Genomic DNA, 15446 nt, shown 5'->3' on the forward strand with positions numbered 1-15446 from the left:
CTAGAGGCTGAACATCCCCCCTGCCCCCACCTAAGAGTGTGCTCTGGGTATGCCAGGGTACTCCACATGCAGGGAGGTCATTCCTACAGTGGCACAGCTTTTGAGATCAATCCTGCCCACCACAGATCATCTCAGGATAATCTAGTCTTCAGCACAGTTAATCTAGGCAATTAAAGTCGTGTTTTCTCACTTCAGCATAAGCTATGCTAAGGATTTGGTTTGCTTAAAATGAGAGTTTTGCTGTCCAGTACACCATGCCTCTGAATTTGCTCACAAAAACATCAGTAACTGGAGCTCTTAGTGTTCTATAGTCCCTTCACTGTGGCATTTTCAAAGCACATTTTGGTGTCACATAAATATAACACATCTTAGCATCATAGGAAAGTTGTGAAAGGGTAGTATTCTTGGTAGAGTGGTTATGAAGGAAAAATGGGCTAACACAGAAATTTGTGCAGACCACTTCACTCCAGATCCTAGCGTTAATTTCTGTCCTGTGTTCACTTGGTATGGTGGATTCCAAGGAAATGAGAGTACAGCCGGTGTTATAAATAAGAAGCAGTGGTGAACTGGCTCCACATTCCACGTAGAGGTGCAGAACAAGGCCCTGAGTCCATATTTTAGCCTCTTATCTAACACAGTGGTGGAGATTCGTGAGCAAGGCAGTGTTTGATTTATTGAGAATAATCACTTCTCTCCCCCTGAGCCAGGTTGCGGACAGTCACTCAGGCAGGGGCAGGCTTCAGGGTGACTTTCACAGCTGTCAGTAGCGTGACTGAACGTGTATCCACATCCTAACACTTCTGTGCTATGCTAGGTAGCTCACTATCACCACCATCAGCAGGGTTCATTACGACTGTGTGTCAGAACCAAGAAAGGTCTGTGTCTGTGTGTGTGTGTGTGTGCATGCGCACGCTCATATAAGAACATATAAGAACATGTTACATTCACTTAAGGTACACAGGGAGACATCAGTTCCCTGGTTTACACACGTACGGTGCTGGGACCTGAAACAAGTCTTGCTTTAAAACACTTTGAAAGGAGTAACGGTTTGGTTATAGAAGTTTTCCCAAGACATCACAGTGGGAGAAGGGGTGAATAGTTACATCCTGAGTCCAGGCTAACTGAAAACAATGTGTTCACAGTTTGAAAAAGTATAACCCAAACCAGCAACTCTCCATTATTCTCTTGTCCACGTGAGGGTGTGAAAGTGCATAGTGGAGATGCCGTAAAGGCTCAAATTGTTCTACTGATGACCTGTTGGAGTAGGTACCCAGGGATGATTCTCCTGGAGTTGGCTTCTGAGAAGGGTCTGACCCAACCTTGAGGTCTCCCTTTGCAGGGAGCCAGCCCGCCCCTTGGGGCAGCGTATGGCTTGGGTAAGGCTGGATCCACCTCAGTCTTTTGGCATGTTGGGGAGATGTTGAGATAGATTCAAGATGAGTTTCAAGCAAACGTTTTGTCTTTTTTTTAAGGAAAATGGTGATGGCTGGGCTTGTGTTGGGAAGGGCACTTTGGCTCTTTTGCTCCCACTCTGGCCTGAGCCCCACGGTGGGTAACTGGTTGCCAGCACTGGGACAAGGGCAGCACACAGAAATAAACAACTAAGAAGGTGGAACTGGTTTGGGGATTAGGGCAAACAGGCAGAAGAGCTTTGTATCTCTCCAGCTCCATACCTCAGAGCCAATAAAGCTTTCCTTGTGTCCCTTTCACCAGTTACTGTTGTTATTCAACAAGTATCTTGAGTGAACTTCTCCGGGTGCCTCTGCCTTTCTGCTCCCCTCTCCTTCTAAAGCTCTATGTTTTAATTTGTTTGCCTACTAAAGCTAGTAACTGATAAGAAAAAACAAATTTCTGCCGCTCTCTGTTGGTTCCCCGGGCAGGTGACTGCCCTCACCTCCTGCCTGGCAGCTGGAGATAATACTCCAGAAAGTGTTTTCTGCACTTCCAGGGTAGCAGAGAGATGACAGCTTTGCTCAGTCTCTCAGCTCTTTTCCCATGAGTAGGAGCAGATGTTCCTTGCATTGGGGGAAATCACAGGAACAGCAGGGAGGCCCCTGCAGCACCCTAAAATGGGCTTTTGTGGGACAGGGTGCCTTGTGCCTCCGGGACTTCTGCCGAAGGGCTCCCACCTCTCCTTGAAGCACACTCACAGCGGATGTCTGGCTCCCAAACATCTGCATTTATTTCCTTGCCACATTCTTGACTTTTAACACCTCCTTCTCTGCCTTCTCATTAAAAAGCAATGGGATTTTGAAAGCGCCATCATGCTTAGTTCTCCAGTAGAAATGGTTGAAGGTGACTTTTCATGAGTCAAAAAATCTTGCTGTTTGAATTGTTATGCTTTTCTTCAATGGGTATTCACTTACAGGTCTATATTTTGTTGAAATAGAACTTAAGTAATCACATCACTTTATGTTCTTAAAGCCTATATGTAATGAAGTTTCTTGAATCTTTCATGTGCAACTGTGGATGATACATGAGATAATATGTAGACCTAACTCTTTTTTTCAAATAGTGAAGGTATGCTGTAGTGTTTTATTGGTTGATTAATATTTGGATAGTGGTATAAGTATTTGGAGCATTATGAAAGTGAAGTTTTGTTGTTAATAATAAATCAGCAGCTGTAACCACAGTTTGTTACACATTTTGGGTGAATACCAGCCCCTCTGAAGTCAGGGAGAATTTTACCATTAACTTCAATAAAACCAAAGTTTCATCCTCCCATTGTAAATGACCTTTAACAGCCACTTGTAATCTTGTCAAAAACTCTGATTGAGTGAAACTAGTCCCATGGGGCTTTTATTAAGACAGAATGATGATGGAGGAGGGAAACTTTTAAATGCTTCTGTTGGGAAGAACTGCAGTTTGAGCAGTGCTTGTGCTGTGACAGAAAAGTCCTGGTTTGGAGACTGTCTCTAGCTTAGGTAACTGTGCTGCAGTGAGCACAGCAAGATTGTTCTGGAGTGACCATATTGAAAGAATTAAGCAAATGCTGTTTCATGTATGCATGCCAAGGCCTCCTTTCTCTTCTCTCAATAAATACAAACTGGGAGTAATTTTGTTATAATCAGCTGTGTAAACTAGGATATGCAAAGGGTACCTAAGCTTTAACACAATGTTAAAAGCCAAAGTGTGCAAATATCACCACAGGTGGTATTTGAAGGAGCAGGCCCAGGTACCAATTTCTTTGTGACTCCTGGAGCTATGATCTGAATATAGAGTTTGTACCCTGCACCTAGAAGTAAATCTGTATGCAGTGACCCATGCTTCCAGCCCCCAGAGTGTCAGAAACGGCTGCTGTGCTGCTTTATTTTTTCTATTTGTAGTAGAACATCCAGTCTCTTTGAACCAGGAGTCAGTTCAGTGATTGTTTTTAAGGTCCTCACACAGTAATGAAGAACAGCTCCTGTTGAGCACAGAGTGCTCTGCAGAGGTTCAAAGTGGTGACGTTTATGTGGTGTGTCGGAACCTACAGTCCAGTTTTCTATTGTGTTGCTTATTACAAGATGCTTCACAAACCTTGAGTAATGCAAACTTTTTAAGAGGTAGCTAGGAGTGTTCACTGAGCCTTTTAAAAATTACCTAGGAGGCTCAACTCCATACTCTTGTAAGAATAACTGGTAACGAAGAACTATCGCTAGTTCATTTGTTTAAGATGGCCAGACTAGGAGTGGCCCTAGAATGGAAGCATGGAAAAAGGAAAGGAGCATGCAGATATTGCTGATAACAAACAAAAGGAACTTCTTCATCCAAAGAATTCATGTTAATGAAAGGAAGGGCTGTACTGAAGCATATTTGCAGCTGCCAGACTCTGTTCTCCCTACCCGTGAGCTAAACCCAGAAGACTGAACCATGCACCATCATTTGAAGGGTTACGCCACCTTTTGCTGGATGAGGAATTCAGAGGGGGTACAGGAATGGCCCTGGCGCCACCAGGGTCTTTGCAGATTCTGAGAGAGAAAGTGGCAGCCAGGTGCCCTCCAGCCTTACGTGTTACCCTTTCATTTAAGACAGGCAAAAGTAATTTCTGGAGGGACTTAATTAAATTCCACTAGGCCACAGTCTTCATGCACCTCATCTTCACTTCCACACTTACAGTTGAGAAATGTCTAAGGTTTTCCTCATTACACACAAAGATTATTTCCAGAGATGCAGGCAGCAGGATACAATTCATAAGACGATCAGATGAAACAAAAGGTCTTATTCATAATTCTGCATCGAACTTTCCTTCACTTCCTGATTCCACAGCTGCTGTCTGGGTAAGATGAATATAGGGAACCACTCCTTCACTGTTTGCAGATGACAAGTGTGTCTATTAAAATGTTGTCAAGCTGCAGCCTTTGAAACAACATACTTGAACTGGTGGTAGACAAAGAGACAGGAGATGGACTGCAGTAAAGCATGCCAGCGTTCTTATGGCACTGGGAGCAAGGTTTCCAAATGTATAAAAAAACTAAATTTGCAATACTTGATACAGAAAATATAATGATATATTGGAGGGATAGTAGCCTTGCTTTCAAGTACCCACTGGAGTGACTTTTATGAAAAGGATGCAAGTTGTGCTTGTGCTAAATGCTTCTGCAAAGCATTAGACACTGTCCTGCACAACATCCTTGTCTCTAAACCGAAGAGGCATGGATCTGATGGATGGACCACTCAGTAAATAAGGAATTGGCTGGATAGTCACACTCGAATTGTTGCAGTCAATGGCTTGATGTCCCAGGTAGAGACCAGTGATGACTGGCATTCCTCAGGGGCTGGCAGTGGGACCAACACTGTTTAACATCTTTGTTGGCGACATGGACAGAGGGGTTGAGTGCACCCTCAGCAAGTTTGATGATGACACCAAGCTGTGTGGTGTGGTCAACACGCTGGAGGGAAGGGACACCATCCAAGAGGGACCTTGACAGGCTGAGAGGTGGGCCTGTCTGAGCCTCATGAAGTTCAACAAAGCCAAGTGCAAGGTCCTGCATGTGGGTCAGGGCAATCACAAGCACAAACACAGGCTGAGCAGAGAATGAATTGAGAAGAGCCCTGAGAAAGAGTTAGGGATGTTGGTAAACAAGAAGCTCAAGATGACCTGGCAATGTGTGCTTGCAGCCCAGAAAGCCAACCGTATCCTTGGCTGTATCAAAAGAAATGTGAGCAACACAGAGGGAGGTGATTCTCCCCCTCTACTCTGCTTTTGTGAGACTCCACCTGGAGTATTGCATTTGGCTCTGGGGCCTCCAACACAAGAAGGACATAGACCTGTTGGACTGAGTCCAGAGGAGGACCACAAACATGGTCAGTGGCCTGGAGCACCTCTACTATGAAGACAGGCTGAGAGAGTTGGGGTTGCTCAGCGTGGAGAAGCAAAGGCTCTGAGGAGTGACTTTTTACAAGGGCATGTAGTGATAGCACAAGGAGGAATGCAGTGATAGGACAAGGGGTAATGGCTTTAAACTGAAAGAGGGTAGATTGAGATTAGATATTAGGAAGAAATTCATCACTATGAAGGTGCTGAGGCACTGGAACAGGCTGCCCAGAGAAGTTGTAGATGCCCCATCCCTGGCAGTGTTCAAGGCCAGGCTGGATGGGGCTCTGGGCAACCTGGTCTGGTGGAAGGTGTCCCTGCCCATGGCAGGCGGGCTTCAACTAGGTCATCTTTAAGGTCCCTTTCAACCCAAACCATTCTATGATTCTATGATTCAATAATTCTGGGCATGATGCTACTAGAACCAGCTTGTTCATAATGCATCCACATAGCACTCTCAGTGACTGTGGCTTTGCTGGCTTTGTTGCCCAAGGGCAGTCTCCACTGCACACAACTCTCTATTTTAGTGATTTTGAAATTTCTTTTACAAAAATGAAGTCCAAGAACAGTTTTGCCTAAGGGCAGGTATCTCAGGCTTCGGTAATTTCTTTTCTATGTTGTAGACTTCCTGTCTGTTCTTACCAAGCAATACATTATCTCTGTTCTGAACTGGTTTTTTTTCCTTTTGCTTTATATGGTGTATTATCTTTACATTTTCCATTACTGTTTGCAGTTTGCCTTTTTCCCTCCCTGTTTCCCAGCTTATCGTCATGATATAATCTCTAGCCAATGATAGATACTATTGCATTTCTCTGTGCTTATTTTGCCATTTCCAGCTATTGGTAAAGCTCCAGGTTTCTGTGCCTTGGCAGAGAGCGGAGCTCTTTCCCCCAGTTTATTGTCCATGTAGCTGGAGTGCCCCGGCAAGGCATCATTGTGTTGTATTGAATTGGACTGACTGAATGCTGTGCCATCTGTACATGGACAGATTGTTACCCTTTATGATCCCTTTGGATAGAAGTTCTTGTAGCAAGAATACTCACTTTGGTGTGCTAATATGAAGCAGTGAGTGTATATAGCTGAGGAGTATGTATACATGCAGCTGTTGTGATAGCAATGGGTACTTTCTGCATTCGGGTAGTAGGGTGTTGTGGATTTCTCTGCAGATTTTTGCCCTCCACGCAGCAGTCTGGTAAGGAACCAGGCTGCCCTCCAGCAAAGCCCTGCATCACCCCAGCACCGGGAAGCCTGTGAGGCTTTGGGTGTCTCTGGTCTGTTACCTCTGAGGCAGAACGGCAGCATAAAACAAGAAAGCCATAAGGGTATTCATAATATAAAATGAGATTTGCAACCTCACTGTCCTGAGAAAACCATCTGTATTATGCAAATATCAAAATGGCATAATCAAAACAGATTCCCACTGTGCTATGTGTTGCATGCACCTAGAAAAGTAAGCTTTGGCTCTTTTGATACATTTGATGTGTTTTATATCAATATAACTGATATTGCACTGCTCAGAAATTTACCTTGGACTTTTCTTTGCCTTCAGCTTAATCTGTCAATCATACAGAACATCCATGGGATACGTTTGTTTTTTCCTAAGTGTTTTTCCTTCCCTAACCCCTACGTTCACTGTAGCTCCTGAATTTCCACATAGTGGCAGGGCAGTCCAGGATAGAATTGCTTCCCCAGGCAATAGGCTGGGGAAAATGACCCTGTTGTTTTTTCCCGACAAAGTGCCCAGGTAATTCACAGTATGTTGAAATGAAATGGGCTGCCCCAATACTATGTGATTTCCACAGAAGCTAACTGTAGTGCTACATAAATTCATATATATATGTCATTGACTTTATATGTAACTTTATATATAGTTATCAATATATTATATACTTAAGTATTAATATAACACAAGTATTTATCTTTATGTATTTAAATAGTTACATCTATATATAAAGTCAGTGCTTCTTTATGTCTATAACAGTGCTACACTCAGGAGCCAAATTCCTAGTCCAGTCGCAGCTATCTACAGAGAGCAGATAAGTATAAAGCGCATGGCAGAAGCTCCAGCACAGGAGTTCCTTCACACAGTAATAAGAAAGAATGATCTTATTGGAACAGCTTACATAAATAAAATCATTTCACTTGTCCTAGAGTTACTAGATAAGGCTTACATCATGCATGCACAGTGGCCCACCTGGTTTATCTCACATTCATTTTAACAGGGGGTTGCTGTGATTCCAGGAGGAGTGAGGAGCCTTCAGGAAAGCTTGCTTGTGCCAGCGCTCCTGGATCGCAGTAAGAGCCCTAAAGGGAAAACGCTGAAAAAAAGTGATGTGTTTTCTTTTTACTCTCCCACAGATTGACCATCTCTGCTGAATGTCCCATGCAGCTTGAAGATTTCCCCATGGATGCACATGCTTGCCCATTAAAATTTGGAAGCTGTAAGTTCCCTTCTGAAATAAGAACTAGAAAAATCCATTGTTATCTGGCTTTTCAAGTTCAGCTATGTCTTGTCTAAATTGTTCACTCTTCTCCCCTGCCCCCCCTGCCCCATCCCCTTTTAACAGTGCTTATTAGCACCCCCAGTCTGCCACCCCTGCTGCTACCCTGCCGCTCGTTTTCCATCAGTGTGCTTTATCTGGCACTGCTGCTTTTCAGCTTACGCGTGCTCCATGATAAATGGTGAGCTGATAAGGTGATATGTCTTATATATCCGCATCAAGCATAACAGCCACTGTTAAATGGAGTAGTAGATGCAGACAACTAAGTTGATAACTTGGTTTTACATTTGTAGAGAAATGGAGCTTTTATTGGACAGGTCAGATTGATGTGCTATTGTGGTATTTACACAAATCAGACAGCAGTGCAATATCTACATTGCATGTATTAAAAGGGATCTAGAATACTAAAAGAGGAAATATCTTTCCATTTGGCTTTAATAAATCCAGTCCTGTATCTTGTTACATGTATACAGATGTATTTGTATATATGCACACATTATTCTAAACTGTATGCTGAACGATGTTTTTTCCTCAGTTCCAAGCCTGTAATCCACCACACTCCTGCCTTGCCAGAAGCTTACTTTAAAAATAACCTCAGGGCATCAGATGGTTCTATTTAAATACAAAGCTCTTAATTAAAGCACAGATGAGGCTACTACAGTAGACATTTTTTATTTTGTTAATCAAATCAGAGGTTCCAGGTGCAATCAGTGTCTCTAAAGACTTTTGAAAATTACCAGGCAAGGCATTTTGCTAGTCCCTGAAGCCGGTTAACTTCAGCATTTTTCACTGTTTTTTCAGTCATATCAATTTAGAGTCACTAATCCTAGCAAGATTAAGCTTTGCCTTTATCGTCTGTTATCTGCCCTGGTTTAATACTGGCTATGCATTGTCTTCTGGTGATCATACTAAGAAGTAAAAACACTGTTTACAGTAGTGATTACCAAACTACCAAACTTAAGATGAACTGATTTCCCTTCCCTCTTCCAATCCAGATAGATCCAGTTTCATCTAATAGCCACCAGTATTTTACAAGGTCACTGCAGGTTCAGGTGTGTCCATTTACTTTAGCCACATTAATTTACAGCAAAACTGATATAATTCTGAAGGTCCATACACCCATACATTCAACTTTAAAAAATATATGCAAACTATCCATTTCATTCCAAACTTAAAAATTGGAAAACATTTCACAGGAAACTGTCATTGTTTGTATATAGAGTTAAACAAAAGTTACTGGAAGGAATTAAGATTAAAAAGAAAAATAAATTGTCCTTCCTGGTGTTACATAGTCTTTACTGTATTCATAGATAAAGCTGAAGTCACACCTGTTAGTCTCTAGTGCAGACTATAGAACTGGGATGTTGGACAGTTTTATGAAATCTTGCAAAATATGCAATATAAAACTAAAATGTACATATTTAAACAAAGAATCTGATGCAGCAGGGATCTGAAGTTCAACCTTAAAGTTAAATGAATGCTTCAATGTATTAGTAGATTAGGTTCAGTGAGGTACAAGTTCTAACTCTCCATATAGTAAGACAAAAGGAAAAAAACCTAAATATGGAAGTGCAGGAGATAACATTACTAGATAAGCTACAAACACTTAGAAGGAGTGCAATCTTGAACAAAAGCATTTGAAAAAAACCTCAACAGTCTGTCTGAGTGCAATTATATATTCTGCTTGTGGCAAATGGGTTACATATTAATCACCTATTAGCACACAGGTAATTTTAACCTGGGAAATAAACAGTACTGAAAAGTCATATTTTAGGCATCTGAGGGCTGAATATGGTTTTAGTTCATGCTCCTTGCCATGCTCAGTATACAATCCTAGAGTGTCTTTTGTAATCTACTGCAAGTCACCTTTAAGTTCTTCCACAGTGTGTAGACACGGAGCCATTTGCCCTTTCCTAGTCCACACCGGTACTCTCTGCAGTAAGTAAATGCATAGGGACAAGCCATAGACAGTCTTTCAGCCTTGGGAATATCTGTATTACTGGTCTGGCAGCCCATTAGTAATTTACTTGGATATAATATGCAGATGTTTGCGCAAGTAGCAGCCAATAAGTCAGGGTTTGAATTAACCTGATCTATTTTAGGAGGATACAATATTTGTTCCCTATTTACAGCAGTAGGCGTTTGCGTTAAGTCGTCTCCAGGCTTGCAGCCTGGAGGAGGAAAGCCTACAGGGGTATATTACACACAAACACATGCCCTCTCTGCTTTAGCTTTCCTCCCTGTCTTTCCCCAAAGGGTTTCTATTTAATGGTCTTCTTTCCAAGATGGATTTTGAAAAACCTCAAGGAATAGCATCAAAGTAAGTGTTAAAGACATTATTGATGGAGCTGGGAGGGTGTGGAAGAGACGAATGCTAACTGCTCAGAGGGTGGAGAGATCAGGACACTGAAACAAAGCAGCCAGTGCACGGGTGGATCGGCAGCAGAAAAGATGCCAAGAAGTAATTGGTGCCACATCAGAGGCAGAAGTAGGTTATTATTTTTCGGGCTGCATAAGCGTTCACCATACTTGCTACAATTCAGCAAGCAAAAGGGGAAAAGCCCTGACATTTCCTTTAATTTTAAAGAAGGAATGTTAATCTTGCTGACAGAAATAAAGGTAAATGTTGAATTCTTATGTCCCGTTTGACTGGTTTCTTGCTATATTAGAATTGTGGGAGATTTTGTGGGCCTAGGCAGCATTATATGTAGCAACAAAATATTTTGTAGAAATAATTAAAATCAAGGTTGAATATGGGAAAAGAGACATAAAGTTACCTGAGCACACCACTAGCCTAAATACTTGCTGGGCAGTTCAAACGCCAGCTACAGAAGCAGTATTTCTTAATGCTCTGTGGCACGTCATGAAAAGCTGTGCTGGTGAGAGGACAGAAGTTCAAGGATGGCTTCTAATGAACTGAACAGAGCAGGTTTTAGCTGTCCTCTTAAGTAAGTCCTCTTAAGTCCCCAGTGCTCAGAGAGGGCAAGATGGGTCTGCTCTAGGGGGTGTGTATACATGGGGACTCTCCCTCCAGGCTTGCATCCCTGCTGGTGATAAGGCCACCTGTAGAAATTATTCTGCAGAAATCTCATTAGAGGTGCAAGAGAACTGGGGATGGTGCATAAGCACAGGCTCTTGGGTCCCTGCAAAGAGGCCCCGCTCCCTTTGAAGCCTGGGTGCTCAGCGGGGATGGCCAGAGCAGTCTGTTCATTAGCTCAGGGCAGCATGGGAAGGATGCTGGCTTCTTCCATGGCCAAGTTTAAAATAAACTTTCCATTGCAACTATAACGCTGACCTGCACTCTAAATAAATTTGCTGGTCAGACAGGATCTGATGAAATTTCCTGATGTCATCCGCAGTTTCACTAGCAGCATCATAGTCTGAGAAACTCCTCCTTACCCCCAGTCTATTTCTGGCATGAGGAGGAGGAATTAGGTAAGGTAGCAAGGACATTAGAGCTAGGAAGCTTTAGTGTTTCACCTCTTCCACTGATAGGCCTTAAGAGTACATCAGAAGTATCATTTAGTACAGTTTCCAAACACCCATGTGTCACCGGGTAAGTAAGCATCGTTATCTCTAGGGTGGCTGAGGCAGAGAAGTTAATTGACTTTCCATAAGGTCACATGGCAAATCAATGTCAGAAAAAGGATTAGACTCAACTTCTTTGGTGGAGAGACAGATGTCTAATCCACTAGACCATGAAGGCCTCTGCCCAGGCAACTGACTTAACTCCTAAATCTCATTTTACTCATGCGTTAATTATATCAGTGTTACCTAGCTCACAGGGTTTCCCTGAAGATGAATTAGTTAATTGCTATTACTGAATGTTTACCACTGCTTTGACAATGTCAAATACTGTAAAATGGAATCTATTTATGGCAACTGTTTCTTGAAGGCACAATGTGTGAGTACATATAGTTATCAGAGCTTGTATTGTGGAACGGATAAATGCATGAAGCTGCTGCCCACTAGTCACTCGCTGGCAAAAAAAACCCCGTACTATTTTTAGAGTAAGTAGAGTCTAATGAATATTCTGAAAATAATGAGATCCCCTAGCTCACAAGCAGAGGAAAAACAGGCTTGGTATTTACTCCTGATGAATTTAAGTTGGTCATGAAGATGGTAAAGGCATCAACCCATCAGTCAAAAAGGGAGTTCGATGACTGTGAGAAAACAGTACAATTTGTAGCATCTAAAGAAAGTAGTTAACACAGTGTATGTACGTCTTCCCTTTTAACAGCTTAAACTGAGTCATGGTGTCTGCTGTGGTCTCTGATACAGGAAAGTGCACAGGCTATTTCTGTAGCAGGAGGCACACTCAAATTCTTTTCCTCCAAGGCGGCTGGTAAGGTCAGAGTAATGAGGAGACAGTAACTTCACCAGTATCCCAGGATATTATTGCAACACTTAACAATAAGGCACTCACTGTTTTCAAACTATCTTTGGACCTGCAGCCACTGAGAAATTTCTCCAAAAAAGTATTTTAAGAAAATTCCCCTAAGGGTGGTATTTCCTGGTAATGCTGAGAAGGCACTGAGGTGAAGGCACCTACAGGAGGTTTCTCGATTTTGTGCTTCCCCTCATTAGCACCTGTGAAGCTGCAGAAGGACTGCAGGTGTGCAGGAAGAATTTCAAAACAGAGTCGTTCTAAACAGACTCTAATTCTGGTTTAGTAAAAGGTGATAAACAATGTATTCAGCCTCCCAAAACCTGTGGGTAGAAGCCTTGTATAAGAATATAATTAAATGGATGATAAATAAAGACAAACGTTAATTTTAGGAGACTTCAGAAAAGGGAGATGGTTCTTTGGTAGGTTTTCGTGGGTTGCTCCCAAGGAGAGCTGGAACTGTAGTCCCCCGTGTAGAGGCAGAGCTTTTCTGTTTCTCTTCCCTAACAGCTGGCCATAAGGGGCTTCTGAGTCGGTTCCTGAGAGCTGAGACAGGCAGTACAGCTTGTTGACTCTGCCAGGACGTGTTAGTGCCTTCTTTACAGAAGGGCACATGAAGGGGGCCAGGGAGGTCCTCTGTGAAATGCCGAGCGGCCGAGTTCAAGACTAAGTTGTGATTTTGCAATTTAAGGCAAAAGCCAGCTAATACAGAAATGATAGGTTTGGCCTTTATGCAGCATGTAGAAGCTTTACTTGAAGTCAAGGGAGGCATGCTGCCTCAAGTAACGCCGCCTTATACATTTTTCTAAGGTTTATCACCGCTTCCTTAGACACTTCCATCGCAAAGGACATTGAATGACTAAAATAAGATGAAGCTAGGTGAATACTAAAATTCAATATTGCTAAGGCATTTAATATAATATTTGATATATTTCTCTGCTCCCTCCTCCTGCCCCATGTTATCACCAGTTATCAACGCACCACTTTGGTTGGAATTCTTCTCCCCTAATTTTCAGCTGTTTGGAAGCCAGGTCTCAGACGCACTGAGCAAGATGCCTGTGGCAGCATCAGACAGGCAGTCTAGACAACTAGCTTGAACCAGGGGTGTAATTTTATTAAGTTTAGCTAGTAAAGCATAGGCATCTAGCCTGAACTAATTTTCCATCCAACGCTCCAAGTGGAGGAGGTAGAGACCACCTAATGGTATTGCTGGTATTTGCCACTAGCTTCCTAGAAATCGTGGACACATGACTACTCATGGGTCTTCATTGTTTAAAAAATTGAATCTTTTAGTTCAGAAGCCCCTAGTACACAGACTCCTGACTGAAACACAAAATCATAGGGATTCACTAGAGCCACGAAGCTCCACTAAACTCCTCCAGATCTGCTGGGCTTTTGCCTGTTCTGGGACGTGGAAATGCTCGGCTGCAGCATGAGCATGGTGATTTGGCCCATATCAAAAGCCTTGCACTGACAGCAAAGCCTTGGAAAATGGACACGATGGATCTGCGACAGTTTTAGATAGACAACTATGTCACAGTTAGTTGTCTAGACTCTCTTTATGGCCACTGAAAGGAAATAAGTACTTCTGTAGTAAGGTACATTTGAACTATTTTTGATACCTGCCTAAGGACAAGGTGAATCATATTTTAGATGTTCCTACTTTTCTGCAATACTTGTCAGATGTACATAAGTGTATTGTAACTTGGTCAGAGTAACTTAGAAGTCCCTTGTTCTCTTGTTCTCTACATCACTAGCTCAGGAATAAAAAAGTCTGTTGTACATTGATCAAGAGAAACAGTCACTGCTGTAGATTAGTTAGGTGTTACATATGGTGGTGGTGAGCTTTTGTATCTCTCCTAGGTGCTATTTTAGCAGTTCCTGCTAGAAGTCCTGTTTTACACATAATCACAGAATGGTCAGGGTTGGAAGGGACCTCTGGAAAACATCTTATCCAACCCCCTGCTAAAGCAGGGTTCTCCTAGAGCAGGTTGCACAGAATCGCATCAGGCGTATTTTGAATGTCTCCAGAGGAGGCTCCACGAACTCTCCAGGCAGCCTGTTCCAGTGCTGTCTCACCCTCAAGGTAAAGAAGTTCTTGCTCATATTCAGCAGGAACTTCTTATGTTTCAGTTTGTGCCCATTGCCCTTGTCCTGTTGCTGGGCACCACTGAAAAGAGCCTGGCCCCAAAGGATCCTTTTCAAACGATCTTTAGTAAAATGGTCATTAGGGCTCTTCAGTACAGAGACAACTCCACCATTTCTGCAAGCAGCTTGTATGAGCTGTGCTGTTCTTCCTGCATTGAGTGGAGTGGGTTATACCAATAGGTGCTTAAGCCTTCTCACAGGTGGTGCAACATAGCCTGTGCTCATTTCAGATATGCATGTATAGCAATATAGACACCTCTTTAATCCAGCATTTTGGGCAGCCAGTGATGCCGGCAGCTTCATCCTTGCATTGAGTCCCACAGTCAGGGTGGGGCAATGCAGCCTAGAGCTCCCAAAGGGCAGGACATTCAGCAAGCACGGTGTGTAAAAGAAAATGCTGTAATATTCAATTATTTCAGAGATCTAAGAAGTTTTCTTAACACAAATCTACTTAGAAATTAAAACATAGGGTTCTGGGCCTGGACTGTGTGGTGTGGGTTTCTGCAGCAGCTATTGTTATGGGACCCCAGTCTGCATCAGAACTTGCAAATTAATATGACTAACTTCTCACTTGTCTGGCAGGTTTCTCATAGAAGTGATACCTTTTAGTGTGACAAAAGGCAAAAGGGTCCTTTTCTGAAAGCTCCCCAGAATTATCAGGTTGGTCAGTTTTTTCTTCACCCGTTACAATGATGCACATTCAGAACTTTCCAGAAAAGGCTGGAGAAACTGATAGTGTCCTCTTCAAGCATTTGCAGTCACTGCCATTAATTAATTTTTCAAAGGCTTTGTCACATATACATGGTTACTCGTTGCACAGAGGTAATTTTTAAAATACATTAAAAACACGGTGTTTGCTACCTTCTAGCCCTCTGGGGGTGTGATTGCTTTCATGTGAAACAGTGCCCATCCCTGTAGTCAGTCATTGCCTACTTCTGGTCACCCCCTGTTCAGAAGCCAGTGAGTTTTTCCCCCTGAGGTTCATAACAGAGTGAAAAAGGAAGATCAGAAAGAACACTAGCTCACACAGGGCATTTGACACGTCATCCAAAAAAGCTGTTGTCTTTCCCACCCGCCTCGCAACCAGCGCTGACCCAGGGCTGCAAACTCTGCT

The 15446-nt window shown here is 42.7% G+C and overlaps 2 protein-coding genes across 4 annotated transcripts in view; one reads left to right on the top strand and one right to left on the bottom strand.

The window, feature by feature from the left end:
* GABRB3 (gamma-aminobutyric acid type A receptor subunit beta3) overlaps window positions 1–15446 on the bottom strand; it is a 197944-nt gene that overhangs the window by 168547 nt on the left and 13951 nt on the right. The window lies entirely within an intron of this gene.
* The window catches only part of GABRA5 (gamma-aminobutyric acid type A receptor subunit alpha5), a 60021-nt gene that overhangs the window by 22716 nt on the left and 21859 nt on the right, over window positions 1–15446 (top strand). For all 3 annotated transcript variants that reach the window (XM_037377010.1, XM_037377009.1, XM_037377008.1), the window contains exon 7: window positions 7655–7737. In XM_037377010.1, the coding sequence (XP_037232907.1) occupies window positions 7655–7737 (83 nt within the window). The remainder of the gene's footprint in view (window positions 1–7654; window positions 7738–15446) is intronic.

This window comes from Falco rusticolus, chromosome 2 (genome assembly GCF_015220075.1).
Source record: "Falco rusticolus isolate bFalRus1 chromosome 2, bFalRus1.pri, whole genome shotgun sequence".
In the NCBI taxonomy this organism is placed as follows: domain Eukaryota; kingdom Metazoa; phylum Chordata; class Aves; order Falconiformes; family Falconidae; genus Falco; species Falco rusticolus.